This window comes from Vicugna pacos, chromosome 25, assembly GCF_048564905.1.
Source record: "Vicugna pacos chromosome 25, VicPac4, whole genome shotgun sequence".
Taxonomy (NCBI): domain Eukaryota; kingdom Metazoa; phylum Chordata; class Mammalia; order Artiodactyla; family Camelidae; genus Vicugna; species Vicugna pacos.
Window position 1 is genome coordinate 37507517 of NC_133011.1, and position 17711 is coordinate 37525227.

General features: G+C 47.1%; 1 protein-coding gene across 15 annotated transcripts in view; it reads right to left on the reverse strand.

Moving 5' to 3' along the window:
• Positions 1 to 17711, reverse strand: part of PTK2 (protein tyrosine kinase 2) — a 200064-nt gene that overhangs the window by 40092 nt on the left and 142261 nt on the right. For 12 of the 15 annotated variants that reach the window (XM_072949793.1, XM_072949788.1, XM_072949789.1 and 9 more), the window contains 8 exons: positions 15798 to 15854; positions 14388 to 14408; positions 13204 to 13301; positions 8247 to 8331; positions 5922 to 6022; positions 4176 to 4291; positions 3249 to 3349; positions 133 to 222 (listed from right to left, as the gene is read on the reverse strand). In XM_072949793.1, coding sequence (XP_072805894.1) covers positions 133 to 222; positions 3249 to 3349; positions 4176 to 4291; positions 5922 to 6022; positions 8247 to 8331; positions 13204 to 13301; positions 14388 to 14408; positions 15798 to 15854 — 669 coding nt within the window. The remainder of the gene's footprint in view (positions 1 to 132; positions 223 to 3248; positions 3350 to 4175; positions 4292 to 5921; positions 6023 to 8246; positions 8332 to 13203; positions 13302 to 14387; positions 14409 to 15797; positions 15855 to 17711) is intronic. The other 3 variants (XM_031690420.2, XM_072949787.1, XM_031690414.2) reach the window with 1 other exon arrangement.

Sequence of the window (17711 nt, forward strand, 5' to 3'; positions counted from 1 at the left end):
GGGCAAGCGGGGGGGCGGGCACGTCAACCTGCAGACTCTGGAGACACGGCACTCAACTTCCTCTGTAGGCTAGGCGAACCATCATTTCTAAGCCATTTTCAAACCGATTTCAAGAAGCTCCCCAGTACTCACCAAACATCCACACGTCACTGGCTGAGGTAAAACGTCGGAAGTTGATTGACTCTGGTGCCATCCACTTAATAGGCAATTTTCCTTTGGAAGCTAGAAGATTAATTTTAAAAGTAAAATTTCCCTGTTCTCTACCAGTTGCAGCTAGCTGAGATTTTTATCAGAACAGAGAGCCTCAAACCTTCGACCACTTGGGCTTTCCGTCTCTGGGAGAAGGACTCCTCACTCCTGACGTATGCGGGTCACCGGGCTGACACGGGGCCGGACTGGGGAGGGAACCAGCATGGGGGTCCTTGGTGGGGGCAGGGGAGGGGAGGGAGCCCCGGTTACCGGGAGGTATCAGCTCACAGCTCAGTGATGCAGGCTTCGCAACACCCCCGAACAGACCCTAACTTTAGAAACAGCAGGTGACGACACCGGCCAGTCCTCATTGGCAGCAGTTGACCCTATGGTAGCCCTGAACACCGAACCCCGCTCAGAGGACAAATACGTAAATATACAGCCATGCCTCACATAGATCATCACCTTAAACCCTAAAAACTTATCCCGGTAGATCCTGACTTCTTTAGAAATTGAGGATCGGTTGTGTTGGTGACTTGCTTGAGGCTGCCCCATGAACAGCGCCCAATGCTGGGGTTCAAACCCATGGGACAGGCCCAGAGCCAGGGGTGCCTGCAAGGCACGGGCTGCCCCCACCTCTCCGCCCTCCAGCAGAAACAGACCAGCCTGCCACTCCTCCCTGCACGTCCACACGTGACCGTGACAGCACCCTGACTATGGATTTGGGGCGTGACCAATCTCAGCAAGTAGACCAATGCGCAAAAATAGAATCCACAAAAAGTGGGGACGGGCTGTACCTTCACCAGCAGGTGAGGAGCGGGAGGGGGCGAAGGAATGAGAAAGGAGACTCTCAGGAAGCCTGAGACCGGCCCCCCCGCAGGGGCCTGAGCGCTCTCCTGTGGCATGTCACTCAGCACCCCACCTGAGCGTGACTTCACCTGCTTACAACCCAGGGAACCCGCCCCTCCAGAAGTCGAGCTCTAAGGAGTAGACAGTCTTCTCAGACACGGCGTGGGAGCACCAGGGACCCCGCACCCAGGCCGAGTGCCCGCAAGTGAGAGGAGTTGGGGGCCGGCGGGCCGGGAGGGAGTCACCTGGGGAGGGAGAAGAGGAGCTGCGGGTGCCCAGCAGGGCACAGGCCCGAGATAGGGAGAGGCGGGCCTCAGCGGGGATGCCTGGCCCTGCCAGCTTGGCAAGGGGCTGGGTTCCTTCTGCAACAAGGGTGCCTCTGAAGACTTTTTATCAAAAGACAACTACACTTGTTTCATTACTTTTCTCCCATGTAACTTGATGCACCTTCATGACAACTGGGGCAGAGCCTCCGTGAACTCCCTCACAAACTACTCTACACCTGGGCTCCACACGAAGAACCCAGCCTCCAGGGGCTGTTCTCCTGAAGCCGAGTGGAAGCCACGCTTCCCGGCCTTTCTGAGACAACATGGATGGCACCTGCCAGCGGCCCGCTGTAAATGCTGCCTGGATGCGGGGCCTCGGCCATTGTGCTGCCTGGCGGTTAGCTCTCTAGTGGAATTCTAGCACTTGGACTAGTTAGGATTTGAGCTGAATATGAAATATATCTTAAACGGTGGAAAGCTGACTTGGTCGTTTTTAAATTAAATGACTATATAACCAAAATGAACAAACAACCAGAGTTTTCCTTTTGCATAACAAAGGATCAGACTGTAGAATACAAAAAGCACTTGAAAAGAGAACAGTCACGAGCTGCAGTACAAAATAAAGGTCAGTTTTGTAGGTAGGATTCAGGCTCATTTTGCTGCGATATAAAAACCTAACAAACTGAGAAAGAGCCTTTGTAAAATGGTCGCAATAACAAGCACACAAAGTAAGCGCATAATATGGATTCATAATCCAAACCTCAGGTGAAGTATTAGGAATATGAAAATTAATGAAAACATTTGTTCAACAGTAATCTGAAGAACCAAGTCAATCTGATTCCAAGACTGGCAAAACTAAAGAAAAATTTCATCAGCTAGATTTTAGTTCTGAAACTAAAGGATCAAAGTGTCGGAGTCAGCAGGCTGGACATCTGTAAGTTCGCTGGCAGTCACTGAGCCAATGCACCCACCCCCTCTGCTGGGCAGTATTTCGCTGTGCCTACCAGGTAGAGGGCATCTGGGATGATTCCACGTTTGGCTACTGGAAATAAAGCTGCAATGAACATTGCAACGTGGAAATTTAAGTTTTTGTTTCCTTGGGAGAAAGCCTAGGAGTGTAATGGCTGGGTCATCTGGTGGTTGCACGTTTATTTTTTTTAATGACCTGCGAAACTCTTCTCCAGAGTGGCTGTACCATTTTGCATTCTCGCCGGCAACTGATAGGCAACTCATCTTCTCTGCGTCTTGTCTTGCTAGCACTTGGTGTCAGTGCTGTGTCAGTTTCGGCCATCCTGACAGGTGCACCCCGCCACCTCCCTGCAGGCTCACTGTGCGCCTCCCCAGTAGGTGACAGGCTCAGTGCTGAGCACCCCTGCAGTGGGATCTCGCATCTTATCTTCTGGCCATTTTCTACCCATGCTCTCTGCTTCTTTTCTTACTGTTGAGTTTTGAGAGTTCTTTTTGTGATCTAGATGCTAGTCCTTAGCTGGACATGTGGTTGGTTGGCAGACCCCCCCTTCCCACTCTGTCTGTAGTTTGTCTTTCCCTTCACTGGCCTGGGTCTTTGCGGAACAAAAATTTTTAGTTTTGAGGAGGTACAAGCTATCAACTTTTCCCTTTTATGTATCATGATTTTGGTGTCGAGTCTAAGGACTCTTTGCCCAGCCCTAGAATCAAAAGATTTACTGCTATGTTTTTTCTTAAAAGTCTTGTAACTCGGTCTACGACCCGCTCTGAGTCAACACGGAGTGAGTTTGGGTTGAGGGCCGTTTCCTGCCCAGGGCTGACCGGCTGCTCCCGCCCTGTCATTGAGAAGGCTGTCCTTCCTCCACAGAACCGACGGCACACCTGTCCAAACCCAGCCGAGCACATTAGAATGTACCATTCTGAGAAATAAAGATCACTGAAGAACTGAGCCTATTATTTCCTGCTCTGATTTCTCACCTTTGTAGTAAGTACTGTCTTCCATGTATCGGGATAGTCCAAAGTCTCCTAACTTCACACAATCATTTGAAGACACCAGAACATTCCGAGCAGCAATGTCCCTGAGTAAGGAAGAATTTGGGACAATAAATTTTAATACAAGGAAAAAGGCCCCACAGGTTCATCTATGTTATATGAAGACACACAGGTATTTTGAAAGACAGCTTATATACAACACAAAAGAGATCTATGATAAACTGAGAAAAAAAGACACTTCAATTATTTTACTTCAAATATATCCCTTTGGCAGATACTTACTCATTAATACGGTGATGAATATTTTGAATGATGGCAAAGAATATTCTCATGTAATGAAACCACTTACTACTTTTCAGATTATCATATCGCTAACTGCATTAACTGACAGTGACACACCAGCAGGATGTGTGACCCTGCTGTTACTAAGAGAGATCATTAAATAAAATTAAAGTTATCTTCTGAACACCTGTAAACAACTTTGCTGACACGGTCTGTTTTAATACTGGATAACGAGACTCTCACACAATACTAAGCAAACAATTTATAAGGGCTTTCCCGTGCACTCAAATGAGAGGTCCGGATTATAAACAGAAATTCTGCGGAAGGCCAACAGATGTCACTCATGACACTGTGGTGTCCTGGGAAGTCCCAGGACAGCGTCTGTTTTCCATCCATAGTGGCATGCACAGGCTCCCAAGTGTCTGGAAGGAGTAGCCAACCTGCTTCAAACTCCACATGGGGAAAGCCCTCAAGTGCGTGTGCACCGCGGCGCCTCGCTTGGCTGGGGCACACACAGTGGGGCTTCCTAGGGGCATCGTGCATGAGAATCGAGGGGGCACAGGGCCTCAGGGCACAGGGGGCACCCACCCTGCTCAGACCAGGATGACCGGCTCCACCACCGGCTCTCACCTGTGCACAAACCTCTTGCTCTCTAGATACGCGAGGGCTGTACTAAGCTGGTAAGCATACAGGATCAGAGACGCTAGATCCAAGCTGTACTTCCTCACCTGCAGAAATGACCTCAGCTTTTGGAACAGTGACCGAAAGAAAAAAGAAAAAGAATTAGTGACAGAGACTAGGAATCAACAGCAGAAGACCTACATTTAACAACACTGCTCATCATTTCCAAACGCATTTTTATGAGAATGGCTTTAACTCTACCCTAGCAAAAACATGTAATGAAACAAACATAGTGGCTCAGAAATTATGGTTAGTCATTCTTTATTTGAAATCCTATTGCAAAATTGGGATGTTTATGACTGTAGATGAATTTCTGAAAAAATACAGAAAGATGCTCCCAGGGAATGAGTAAGAGCAGAGTATAAAACACTGTTGGATGACAGCAGTTGGAGAACAAAAGATCTTGTTTCCACTCAGACAAGCCTACCCCACAGCCACAGCCAGCTCTCCCCATGCGGGTGTGAGATAAGGGGGTGCAGAGGAAGGGGAGGTGACAAGTTCTCCCTCTGCCCCCGGGATGCTTTGGGGTGCAGGAGGGTAAAACGGTCATGTGCTGGGCTTATTGGTCCTTCCTATCCGGCTTATGATTAATTCAGCTAAATGCCAGTAGAGCAAAGAAGGCAGATGAATTTAACACTCTAATTCTATAAAATCAGTACCTAAAGGCTAAACATTTAGCAATAGTTTAAGCCAGAAAAATTAGCAAATTCTCCAAAAACAAAAGCAGAAAAATAATGTGAACAAAAAACTGTATCTAAACACCGGTTTATTGGGAAAGGCAGGGGAGAGGGCGAAGAGACGTTACAGAGGCCTTAAAACCTCCCCTTCAGCCGCCTTCGTTATCACACGCTCCAGATGGCAGTGGGGAGACGCCAAGGCAGCGCCCTCTCAACGGAGGGAAGGGCTGACGCTGCAGTGACGAGGAGGGTGGATCTGAACCACCCTGAGTCCTGGTAACTGGTCATTCCAATTCTCATGAAGAGCAAAACCGGGTCTGGTGTCCTTCCAAAAAGAAGGAATGTTTGTGATGTTCTAGCAGGTTAAACTACTCAGTTTGAGCACCACAAAGTCAAGTGTAGAAACTGGAGAGTGGACTTGTGGATCCCCAAGCAGGCAGCTGCAGAGCTGACTGAGGATGAGGACAGTGCGGGGCCCGAGCTGCCCTGCCCTCCTGTGACTCAACAGGCCGGGGTGGGGGCAACCTGCCAGTGACGGAGCGACACTGGTGAAAGACGGACGCGTTTCTGTATTCTGGGGAAAGACAGATTAAGAAGACCCGCCCACGATCTGTTACTCACTCACTGTTTAAAAAGAAACCATGACTAACATTACTTGGTCTGAAAGACTCTGCAAAGTGAAGTCTCAAAAAGGAGGAGGAACTGATCTGATTTACTTAAATTCCACATTAACTTGCCCAAACTCCATTAATGTGGCTTTTTTCATCCTCAAATTATTGGGCTTCTTCTTTAGGCAACAGCAGCAGAAATGAAAAAGCAACCACTTGGTCACCTGTTGCTTCCAGTCCTTATTAAACTTCCCGTTGGGAAGACACTGCTGCCAGAAAAGTTAGGGTATTACTTGGGATTTCAATGTCGAAGTCGCTATTTCCACATTCTCTGACCCGGAGCCCGAGGGTACAGTCCCATACCTCCCCTTGCCGAGACAGAGGCGGGGCTGGGCGGGGCGGGGCGGTACCTCTCCCAGCGTGCACAGCTCCATGATGATCCAGACGGGGTTCTCTGTGATGACGCCAATCAGCTTCACTATGTGAGGGTGGTCAAACTGACGCATGGTTACTGGGGAGAAACAGTGGGCCGTGGTCATTCTTTTGAAAACCTTTCAATTTTTCTGAAGACTACTTCAACGGAGACTCAAGGGTAAAGATGTGGAAACTGAATTCAATTTCACAGGTCAGTTCACCTCACCAGTGGGTATAAAATGGCACAAAAAACAGACTCCAGATTGAGGCACGAGATGCCTCTGCAGTGAGCTCGGTAGTGGCTTTACAGAGTGGGGGGGGGGAGGCGGCAGGGCACACTGAGGGAAAGGGGTGAGAAACCTCCTCCTCTTTTCTACAACCCATCTGACCTGGGCTAACTCTTCAGGTTTCCTCCTAGAAGTCTGACTCAGACGCAATGTGTGACGTGTCACTAAGCAGCCCTCTCTACGGGGACTCCTGGCTGGTGCACGGCTGACGCAGGCCTCGCATGGGCTTCCTTGAGTGCAGGTGTGGCTGGGTGGCTCCCTTGCAGGGCCCTGGAACCTATCCCGTGGATTTCTGTGGTCTGAAAAGCACTTGGATTTTTTTTTAAATTTTGGGGACTGATACATGATATCCACTTTAGCATGAAGCCCAGAGTGGGCTGCAACTCAGAGCTGGGTACGTCTGGAGGAGACAGACCTCTCACTGACTTCACGCTGGACACCGTGCAGACATCGCTTGGTATTTGCAGAGGAATGGTTCCAGGATCCCCCGGGGGAATCCAGTATCTGCGGATGCTCAAGGCACTCATGTGAAATGGCACAGTATCTGCATGTAACCTACGCATATCCTCTGTATAACTTTAAGTCACCTCTGGATTACCTGTAATACCTCATACAATGTAAATGCTACACAAACAGTTGCTAGGACACAGGAAATTCAAGTTTTGCTTTTTGGAACTTCCTGGAATTTTTTTTGGAGGATTTTCAACAAGAGGTTGAATTTGCAGATACAGAACCTGGGGGCACGGAGGGCTATATATCGCACCAGTGCACCCAAGGGTCACGCTGGCTTCTTGCAAAGTCACCTCACCCTCACTTGAGATGACTCAAACCCTTATGGTGTTCTCCCCCACCTCAATTTTTCTTACATATTCCAAGCAAAGGACCTAGTAGTTAAAAAAAAAAAAACCACACATAAACACTTGGCACAAAATCCAGAGTGTATCATTGACTTTCATCTTGTTAGATTTAGTTCATCAGTGGAAATATATTGTGATATTTTTGGAGAAACATTCAGGAACCCAGTATATTTACTCTTATTTCAGTTGATTTACCATCATTTTTGGTTTTATATCCTTATACATAATTATCAAGCCTTTCATTTTTCCTCTAAAGTAACTATTAAAAAGGCCGCACAGTACAGGGCTGGAGGAGGATCCTGTGGTCACTACGAAACCGTCCCGGCTGAACTAGCGCTCAGCAGGCGTAGCAGTGCCCCGCACGCACCGGCCCAGGGCAGCAGCTCAGGCCGGGCGCTGCTGACTGCCTTCCCTGAGGTAAGCCCTGTGCTGGCACTGGGTCTGAGGGTGAGCAAACAGACAAGGTCCTTGTCCCCACTGGAGTTGAACGTCTGTCTAGAGGGAGACAGAGAGACAATAATAACTCTGAAACACTGCACACTGAATCATGACTATGACTGCTCAGGAAGGGAGAGAGCAGTCCTGTGACAGAGCCTCCCAAGGAAGCTGTTGCCCGCACGTGCGCTGACGAGGAGGGACGAGAAACGTTAGCAGGAAGCACGTCCCAGGCTTGAGGGCAGGTGGGAGAGCGCTGACGTGGGCCAAGGGACAGGACTAGAGCCCGGCCCAGGAGCCTGCATTCAGGAGAGGACCTGTCACACACGGGTCTCCAAGGCAGCCCCCTCGGGCACGCGGCTCTGCGGCGGGACCGGGGCCCTGGGCGCGGTCCCTGCCCCTCACAGCCTGTGGGCTCCGTCCTGCGGGGGCTGTGTCTGCCCTGTTCACCCCCACCTCCAGGGCCTGGCAGCATCCCTACCTCCACCCAGCTCCAGCATACAGATGTTCAAGGTACGAGGCGCCGACGGGGAAGGGACAGTAAATCACCCCACCCCTGCTCCCAGCATGACGGCCGGGCTGGGAATGCGGCCCTGCGCCTGCACAGACAGGTACCACCTGCACGGTAACGAGTGCAGTCGCCCACAGAAGTCGGAACGTTACTTCTTATTTCTTCAGAGATGGTTTGGATTTCACAGACAGACAGACAAATGGAGTTACACAGAAATTTCTAGAAACTTACAGGCTTCTTGAAGGAATTTCTCTCTCACGCTGTCTGAAGTACAGTTTTTACACGTTTTAATTGCAACTGCCAAAGCTGGGTTCTCCTGTGACAGAGGAACACACGAAAGAGAGATTTTCTGTATTAATCAGCAGGCATGTTCAGGGAAGGCTAGTTATTCTGCAACTCTGGATTCTGGATCAGACAGAATTAGAACACTCAAAATCCTCTGTCTAAAATCCCCGGAAAAAACGGACTTGCATGTAAAACTGCAGGGGACTCAGCTGTTCCACAGACCTTTCCTTTCTGCTGCCTCGGTAGGTGCCCAGGATGCACCAGCCAAAAATGGGCAGCGACACCGCTCTACTCAAGCTGACTCTCCAGTGGGGATACACACACACGCTCACGGCGGGGGGGGGGGGGTGCAAGCAGCAGCCTCCCTGAGAGAAGCGGACAGGGGGTGAGAGCCAAGAGCTGCAGGAGGGGAGGAGGTGCTGGCCAGGGGCGGGAGGCCATGAGGGCAGAGGGCAGGGGGGGCCGGACCTCGGGGGCCCTTCGAGACCAACAGAAGGACACGGCTTTTACTCTGAGGGAGAGGGTTTGGGCAGAGGGGGCCAGGGCTGACCTCCAGGAAGGAGCACCAGCTGCGGTTCTGAGAAAGGGCCCGGGGCGGAGGATGGGGACGAGGTGCAGGTGACGGGCTGGTGGCTTGGACAGGAGTGGGAGCAGCGGGGGCGGGGAGGCGGGGAGATTTGGACTCGTCGTGAGACAGGGTGAGCTGGGGTCTTTGGTGACAGAAAAAGGAAGGTCTCAGCTCAGCTCTGGAGCTTGATGTGACTAAAACAAAACCCCTGACGCCCACCGCGATGGTTATTTTTACACGTCGACTTGGCTGGGCCGTGGTGCCCAGACACTTGGTCAAGCGCTCTTCTGGGTGCTTCTGGATGGATTAACACGTAAATCAGCAGACCGGGTAAGGCAGGCTGCCCTCCCGGATGTGGTAGCCTTCATCCTCAGCTGAAAGCCTGAGTAAAACAAAAAGCTGACCTCCCCGAGCAGGCGGGCACTCCTCCTGCCTCACGGCCGGTGAGCCGGGGCGTCACCGTCCTCCAGCCTCAGGACTAGAGCTCCAGCCCCGCCATCTTGGCTCCCAGACTGAGTGGAACTAACCCACTATCAGCTCTCCCGGGCCCCAGCCTGCTAACCATAGATTTTATCCGTGCCAGATTCCATAACCCTGTGAGCCAATTCCTCACAAATCTCTTTTTAAAACAACACACCCACGCCCACCCTACTGGTTCCGTTTCTTCAGATGACCCAGGCTAGTTCACCTGATGTCATATCTGCGTCCTTTCCAGTCTTCTCAATCTCATTAAAGAGACAGTATTCATACAGTTGTTCAAGGTAAACAACCTAGACACCATTTTTGGTTCCTCGATTTCCTTGATCTCCCATCACACATCACACGTGGAACAAAGGCCCACTCTTCCACCCAAATCCTTCACCCCCAGACTCATTTTCTGTCTCAGCATCTTCTGCCAGTGGCTTCTCGTGTTCTGCCGCCTGGAATGCCCCTCCCCCAGGAATGTGCACTGGGGTCCCTGTTCAGACTGCCCTATCTAAACAGTTCCCTTCGCCTGGGCTGACACCCTGCCTCTCCGCATGGCCCCCAGGTCTCTGCTCCGCGTCACGGCCTCACGGCCTCACAGGAAGAGCGTCCGGACCTCCCCACGCCCAGGCCTCCCTGCACCCAGAATTTGTCTGTCTCAGAGCACCGCTTCCCCACTCAACATTCAGTGTGTTTGCTCTCGCCTCTCCCCAGACAGAAGTGAAGTTCTGTGAGGGCGGGAACTGCCCGTTCTGCTCATTAGCATGTCCCCACCATCGAGCTGTCACTTGGTGGACAGTCAGTACACAACTGCTAGAAGAGTTAATTCACAGCAGCAATGTAAACTGGTCCAGCTTCTCTCAAAAAAAGTTCAGCAATTTGGCAAAAAGTTAAATAAACGTTTACTATACGACCCAGCAACTCCACTCCTAGACACATACACTCGAGAGAACTGAGAACCACCTGCACACACAGAGCTTGTACACGAACGTTCACAGCAGCGTTGTTCATGATGGCCAAAACGCGGTAACAACCCGAATGACCACCCCGACGAAACGAAAAACAGAAGCGGTCTCTCCACGCAAGGGAACGTCACTGGGCCGTAAGAAGAAGGGAGGCAGTGCTAGATGACCCGTGCATGAGCCCTGAGACAGGACGCTAACTCAAAGACACCCGTCACGAGAAGCCACAGCGTGTGTGGCTCCACTTACACAAAACGTCCAGGATAAGCACATCTACAGAAACGGAGAGCAAACAGGGGACCGTCCAGGGCTGGGGAGAGGGTGGATGGGAAGGCACTGCCAGCGGGTGCGTAGCTGCTTCTCCCTCTCCTTTCTTTCTTTAACTGATAGCTGATTACACTGTTGTATTAGTTTCAGGTGTACAACATACTGACTCAAAGTTTTTATAGATTATACTCCATTTAAATTTATTAATGTTACTTATTTTTACACAGTAGTTTGTACCTCTTAATCCCATACACCCCGATTTTGCCCCTCCCCGGCCCCCTCTCCCCACAGACAACCACAAGTTTGTTTTCTAGATCTATGAGTCTGTTTCTGTTTTGTCGCATTAATTCATTTCTTTTCTTCTTTAGATTCCACATGTAAGTGATAACAGTATTTGCCTTTCTCTGACTTATTTCACTAAACAGAATACCCTCCAGGGTCCATCCATGATGTTGTAAATGGCAAAATTTTATTCTTTTTATGGCTGAGTAGTATTCCATTGTATGTATATACACATCTTCTTTAGCCATTCGCCTGTGCTTTTTTTTTAAATTGAAATATAGTTCATTTACAACGTTGTGTTAGTTTCTGGTACAGCACAGTGATTCAGTTATACAAAAACATGTTTTTTATTATAGGTATTCTTTTCCATTACAGGTTGTTACAAGCTATTAAATATAGTTCCCTGTGCTACATACAGGACTGTGTTGCTTATTCTGTATATAGTAGTTTGTATTCGCTAATCTCAAACTTCTAATTTATACTCCCTCTCCCCACTTTGGTAATATAGGTTTGTTTTCTACATCTGTGAATCTATTTCTGTTTTGTAAATAAGTTCATTTGTGTTACTTTTTTAGATTTATGATATTTGTCTTTTTCTGTCTTATTTCACTTAGTATGATAATCTCTAGGTCATCCATGTTGCTGCAAATGGCATTATTCCATTCTTTTTTATGGCTGAGTAATATTCCATACATCTTCTTTATTCAATCATCTGTTGATGGGCATTTAGGTTGCATCCATGCCTTGGCTATTGTAAATAGTGCTGCTGTGAACACTGGGGTGCATTCATCTTGTCAAATTAGAGTTTTCATCTTTTTCACATGTATGTCTAGGAGTGGACTTGTTGGATCGTATGGTAGCTCTACTTTTAGTTTTATAAGGAACCTCCAAACTGTTTTCCATAGTGGCTGCACCAATTTACATTCTCACCAACAGTGTAAGAGCTTCCTTTTTCTCCACACCTTATCCAGCTTTATTGTTTGTGGACTTTTAATGACAGCCATTCTGAGTGGTATGAGGTAATACCTCATTATAGTTTTGATTTGCATATCTCTGATAATTAGTGATACTGAACAACTTTTCGTGTGCATACTACCGGCCCATCTGTGTGTCTTCACTGGAAAAATGTCTGTCTGGGTCTTCTGCCTGTGTTTTGATTGGATTGTTAATGTTTTGGTATTGAGATGTATGAGCTACCTGCAGAATCTGGAAGTTAAGCTCCTGTCAGTCGCACCGTTTGCAAATATTTTCTCCCAGTCCCCAGGTCATCTTTTTGTTTTGTTTATGCTTTCCTTTGCTGTACATAAGCTTATAAACTTAGAGTCCACTTGTTTCTTACTGTTATTTCTACTGCCTGGGCGGACTGCCCCAAGAAGACAGTGCTACCAGTTATGCCAGAGGGCACTCTGCCTAGGCTCTCTTCTAGGAGTTCTATGGTGTCCTGTCTTATGTTAAGTCTTTGAGCCATTTTGAGTATGTTTTCGTGTGTGGTGTGAGGGAGCGTTCTAAATTTACTGACTTACATGCTGCCATTCATCTGTTGATGGACATTCAGGTTGCTTCCATATCTTGGCTATTATAAATAATGCTGCAGTGAACACTGGGGTGCACATACATTTTAGAATTTGTGTTTTTGTCTTCTTTGCATATATACCCAGGAGTGGAACTGCTGGATCATATGGTAGTTCTATTTTTAGTTAGAAGAACCTCCATACTGTTTTCCATGGTGGCTGCACCAATTTACATTCCCATCAACAGTATATAAAGGTTCCCTTTTCTCCACATCCTCACCAAGACACGAGGTTTCTTTTGGGGTAAAGAAAATGTCCTAAAATTGACTGTGGTGACAGTCGCACGACTCTGTGAATACACTAAAACCCCACTGAACTGTACACTTTAAAAGAGTGAATTTCATAATATGTGAATTGTATCTCAATAAAACTATTACTAAATAAATAATTTTTAAAATTCACTGATCTCTTTTGGAGGGCAATTTGATGCAAATTAATGTTCTTTTCTTGAGAAGACGGGTCAGTGGGAACAGTGCCTAACCACTCCTGACTCTGGTCATCCATCTGTCGATTCCACCTGATGGACAATCATCCGCAGAATCTGTTACTGATGACCGACACTGAATGAAAGAGTAAAATGAAGAAAAGACAGACCCAGCTCTCCAGCAGCTAATTTTGCCATTTTGGGGTTTTTGAACATAGCAAGTGAGTTGACATATACGATAAGCGCTACAAAGGGCAGCTGTGAACGCCCTGAAGCACTAAGGACTCGTGAAGACAAACAAGAAGCAATGTGGCTGTCAGTGGTCAAAGGCAGCCCGGGTGGCTGGCTGTCCTGCAGCACTTACCGGGCTCGTGTAAGCGCCCTGGTGCACGTCTCCGAACTGGCCCTCTCCGATACACCGTCCGAGTTCTATTCTTTCTCTCTGAATCTCATAGTCCCTGGCTGCAAAACACGAGACATACACCAGGAAACACCTAAGTGCAACATTCCCAATGTGGAAAACACTTGACACATTTCATTTCATCATCCATGAGTAAAATTCCATCGATGACACATCATTCTATGAAGATACTTTAAATAGAGTGGAATTCTCTTAAACAGCATTTTAAAAGGAATTTATGTAACTTTTATGGCATTGGTTCAACTACCAAAACAATGAGTTTTACACAAAGTAGATTTTTTTCATATTTCTGAATGTCTGATTTAGTTGGTATCTATTTTGATAGTTTTCTAAACAACTGCTCCAAGTTTACATGTGCTTAATTAATCATGTGCTTAGTTACTATGTGCTGTTAGTTCAGTTATTAATATATGAAGGCTAAAAAAGCTATTTAAAGCAATTATTTTACAAGTAATTAAACTTTATAAATATGGAGGCAAGAAAAATTGTGTCATGAGCAACTTCATGTTTTAAAAGTTTAAGAGTTTTCCACTGTATTATAATCCTATCTATATTATTCATGGAGCTAAAAGAGTTTAAAGAGGCAGCTTCTAAAAGGTAATTTCAAAATTAGAGGACGTGGAATCAAGGTTGAACATATCACACAGTAAATTACCCCTATTTTGTATTTTTGAGAGCATCTGCCTCAAAGTAATGTGTTAAATTGTGATGATTCACACAAACCCACTATTTAGGAGGTGCTAAGGTTAGCTAAGGAGGTGCTAACCTAGCAGACTGATCTGAGTCCAATTAGCCACTTGGCGTTTTTATTTCTCCCAGTCAGGAAATGCACACTGTGCATATTCTGTTAGTGTCGTCACCAAGGGAGTAAAACAACAGCCAAACATTTAAAAAATGTCTCCCTGGTTTGTCAAGTTATAAATATACAGAAAATTCAACCCAAATTTTAAATGATTATCTTCCTCTTTAAAATCACTTTAGCTACTAGTTCCATCGATTTAACAGCAATGAGTAAACCAATGAAAAACAGTTTAAAAATAAAAGTTAACCGAAAACGGAAACATCCCGTATCATTCCACAGGTTGCAATTGCAAGCAAACGCAGTTATTTTAAAGGAATCCTGTTACCTTCATCTATTCCATAGCTTTCTGCATTGCAATTCAGAGAGAGAAAAATTGAAGACCTTGCTTAGAAATAACTAATAGCAATGAGGTTAACAACAACAAACTCGGAGAGTACATTTCAATATTTACTGTGTTAAACATTTCAACCACGAACACGGGTGTAACAAGAGGACTAAACACAATGACGTCCTCAAGCTAACTCAATGTGTATGAACAAAGCTCTACATTTCCATCCCACGAGCTCCTGGTCACAGGGATATTCCTAGCCCTATTTAGTGTGACGCATTTTGTGGGGTTTGGATAAAAGTTAGACATGTTGGACAATTACTACTCAACTAAGAATAAACAGGAATGAAAACGTGGAAACTCTGCAGGAATGCACAAATGACTGACAGGCTAACCAAGAATTTAAACTTAAATTTAAACATTTTTCTACATTGCTACTGCAAGTCAAAATGAACACACTTTCAGTTTCAGCTCTGGCCTCTGTTTCAAATCACTACCGGGGGGCTCCTGATTTCGGAGACCCAGGGGGTCCCCAGGATAACGCAGCCTGAGAGGGGTAGATTATTACTCTTCATTTTGACATCTCCTCAACGTACACAGTAAATCTACTGACAACTTCTTCTCAGATATCTACACAACAGGGTAGAGCACCTGAAACACTTACTTCACAAGTACGTAGAGCTCTAGTGAAGCGAGGACATCAGACGTTGAATTATGAAGGCCTCCAAGGCTGTAAGGTGAACTCCTAATTGGGCCTCTTTAAGAGGTGGGTGTAACTTTTTTGTTTTAAATGTGAGTGAAATTTCAAGGGCGTCTCCAGCCCCTCAGTGGGGCTTCCAGACTGTCCTCCTCAATAGGCCACGTGGCAGAGAGAAGCGGGGCGCTGACATGGCGGGGTGCTGGGAGGTCCCAGGGAGCCCGCCTGGCCCTGCGCGACCTGCCTGGCACGGTGCGGGCTGGTGCTGGAAGCCCTCTGGGGCTGCTTGGTCAAGCGTAATAAAAAACAAAACTTCAAAGGGGAAATGTAATTCATTAAATGTGTGTATTCGAAGAATGGTAGATGTGTGTGCGCATATAATTAACTTCAAATAATACTAATTTTCTACAAAGAGGAAACACTCTAATTAAGAAAGGCTACATTATCATGGAGCCAGAAAACAGGATTTCAAGAATCCTGTAGCTAAGCGGACTTATTGCAGACATTTGAGTTTTGGGCTCTGACCCGACAGCGGGCACACACCACACGGAGTTCTAAAGGCTGAAAAGACTTTCTGTCACGCAGGCAATAAGGTATTAAAAACGGTTCTAACAGGACAATAAGCATCTAAAACTTTTAAACGTGAGACATTTAAAAAGTTAAACATCTGTCAACTCTGAACAAGAACAAGACGAGGGGATGCGACTCACTGGAGGGCATGGTGTAAGTGTCCTCTTCGTCTATGATCTCAGCATAGTCGTCGGTTTCTACAGGAGAGGAAACACGTGTTGGAAGAGGTTAAATATCTGACCTCCTGGCCTGTAACAAAATTTTAAAATGCAAAACGATCTGCCTAAATCCCCTGCTACGCTGACATATTCTTAAAACACTAATACTCAATTTTCACCCACACATGAGTCACTTATGGAAATAAAAGTGACATCATGGTCCACTATGTTATAATACACAGACTTGTTCTCAGAGAGCAAACAGCTAACACAGAAAGCCCCTGTGAGAAACAGAGACATGAAACAACCACACATATGATCCAAATCCGCCAAGCCATACTGCCTGTGAAACTCTCCCTCAGCCACACCGAACACATTTAAAACCAGTGCTGTGTACTGGGATTTCTCCAAACGGGACCAGCACCCCCAGAGCGCAGCTCAGATCTCGTTCAGAATCAGCCTTCACTGCACTGTCTGCAGGTTCTGCTTTAGAGGACAAGGTGGCAGCCTGACCTCTGAGGACAGTCACTGGGCAACTTGTTTCATTCATTCAGGATGAAAGCATCCCAGGGGTTCCTCTCTCCTAACTCTTCCCTTAGACATCTGAACGGTGTGCACTGCAAAAGGGTGAGAGATGTATGAGAAAGAACAAAATGGGAACAGACAGCATACTAAGATGAGTTCTTTTTGGAGGTAATGTCAAGGAGTTCCAATGTGTCCACTAACCCCTTTCAGCAATGCAGCAACGTAAAGAATGGGGGGCCCTTTGGAGGAGAAGCACCACTCACTCTGATCACAATTACGCTGAATAACCACACAGGTTTCTGGAAGAGGAAAGCTTCCAGCTGCTCTGCGCACGAGGCTCTCAGCTGCTGGGCCAGGAAAGAGGGGCAGTAATTCCTGAGTTATCATCTGAAGAGAGATCATCTCGAAATTTTAACCCCAGAGAAACTAAAAGCTAAAGAACTGAAAGTTCCTTTTTCTGTGCTGCCATTATTACTTCATTCAGGTATTAAAACAAATGAAAACAGAGAATATACATAGCTTACAGTCACTAGGGTATCAACTGTTCCAGACTGCTGTGGTGATGACACAATCTAAGAGCAACTGGAAGAATTCATCTCTTAATTTGTAATCATCATTAAAAGTGATTAAGGTGAAAAAAAATTCAGCTGGTGGAATATGAAATCAGTGAATCAGTTCTCCTTAAGACACTTAGCAAAGGAAAACTGTTCCTAAGTCTTGCAGCACAGGGGGGTAATTCATATTACTCTTTCATGTTTCTAAGTAATGCTACATACAGGATTAAAGGGGAATCTTTGCCCCACGCCTCACAGTCTTACATTCCTTTCTGCCTCTCATCCTGTTCTCAGTGGACACTGAGAGGTGAACATGGCGTGTTTGAGGTCTGGAGCCTTGCTTTTGTGAATGAAAGTCTGTGAAACGAAACCTGGGGACAGAAGGCTGCAAGGCAGGTGTACGAGGCAGGACTACGTGAGGGCCCTGCTCACAGCTGAGACGTGGGATGCCACACTGGTTACACAGACGGACACAGGGCCGCTCGTGCGCTATTCTAAAGTTTAACGGGCCCCACTTCCTGCCACCCCGTCAGGAAGCTCATGCAACTAAGGCTGCATTCCTGCCAACAACACCCCTACCCTCATGGCCTCCTTTCAAACAAAGCACACGCCCTGGGAAGCAGAACACACCGCTGACTGAGGCAGCAGGACGCAGGCAGTAAAGCTGCCCAGAACCCCTGCCTCTGCTTCCCAGCCCCCAGCGGCCCATGACCAGAACCCTTCAGAACCTTCGACACCCTGCACCTGGCCCCAAGCTCTGCTAAGGAGACATGGCTGGCCCATCGGTGCTGCAGCGTCTGGGCAGAGGCGGTGGGCG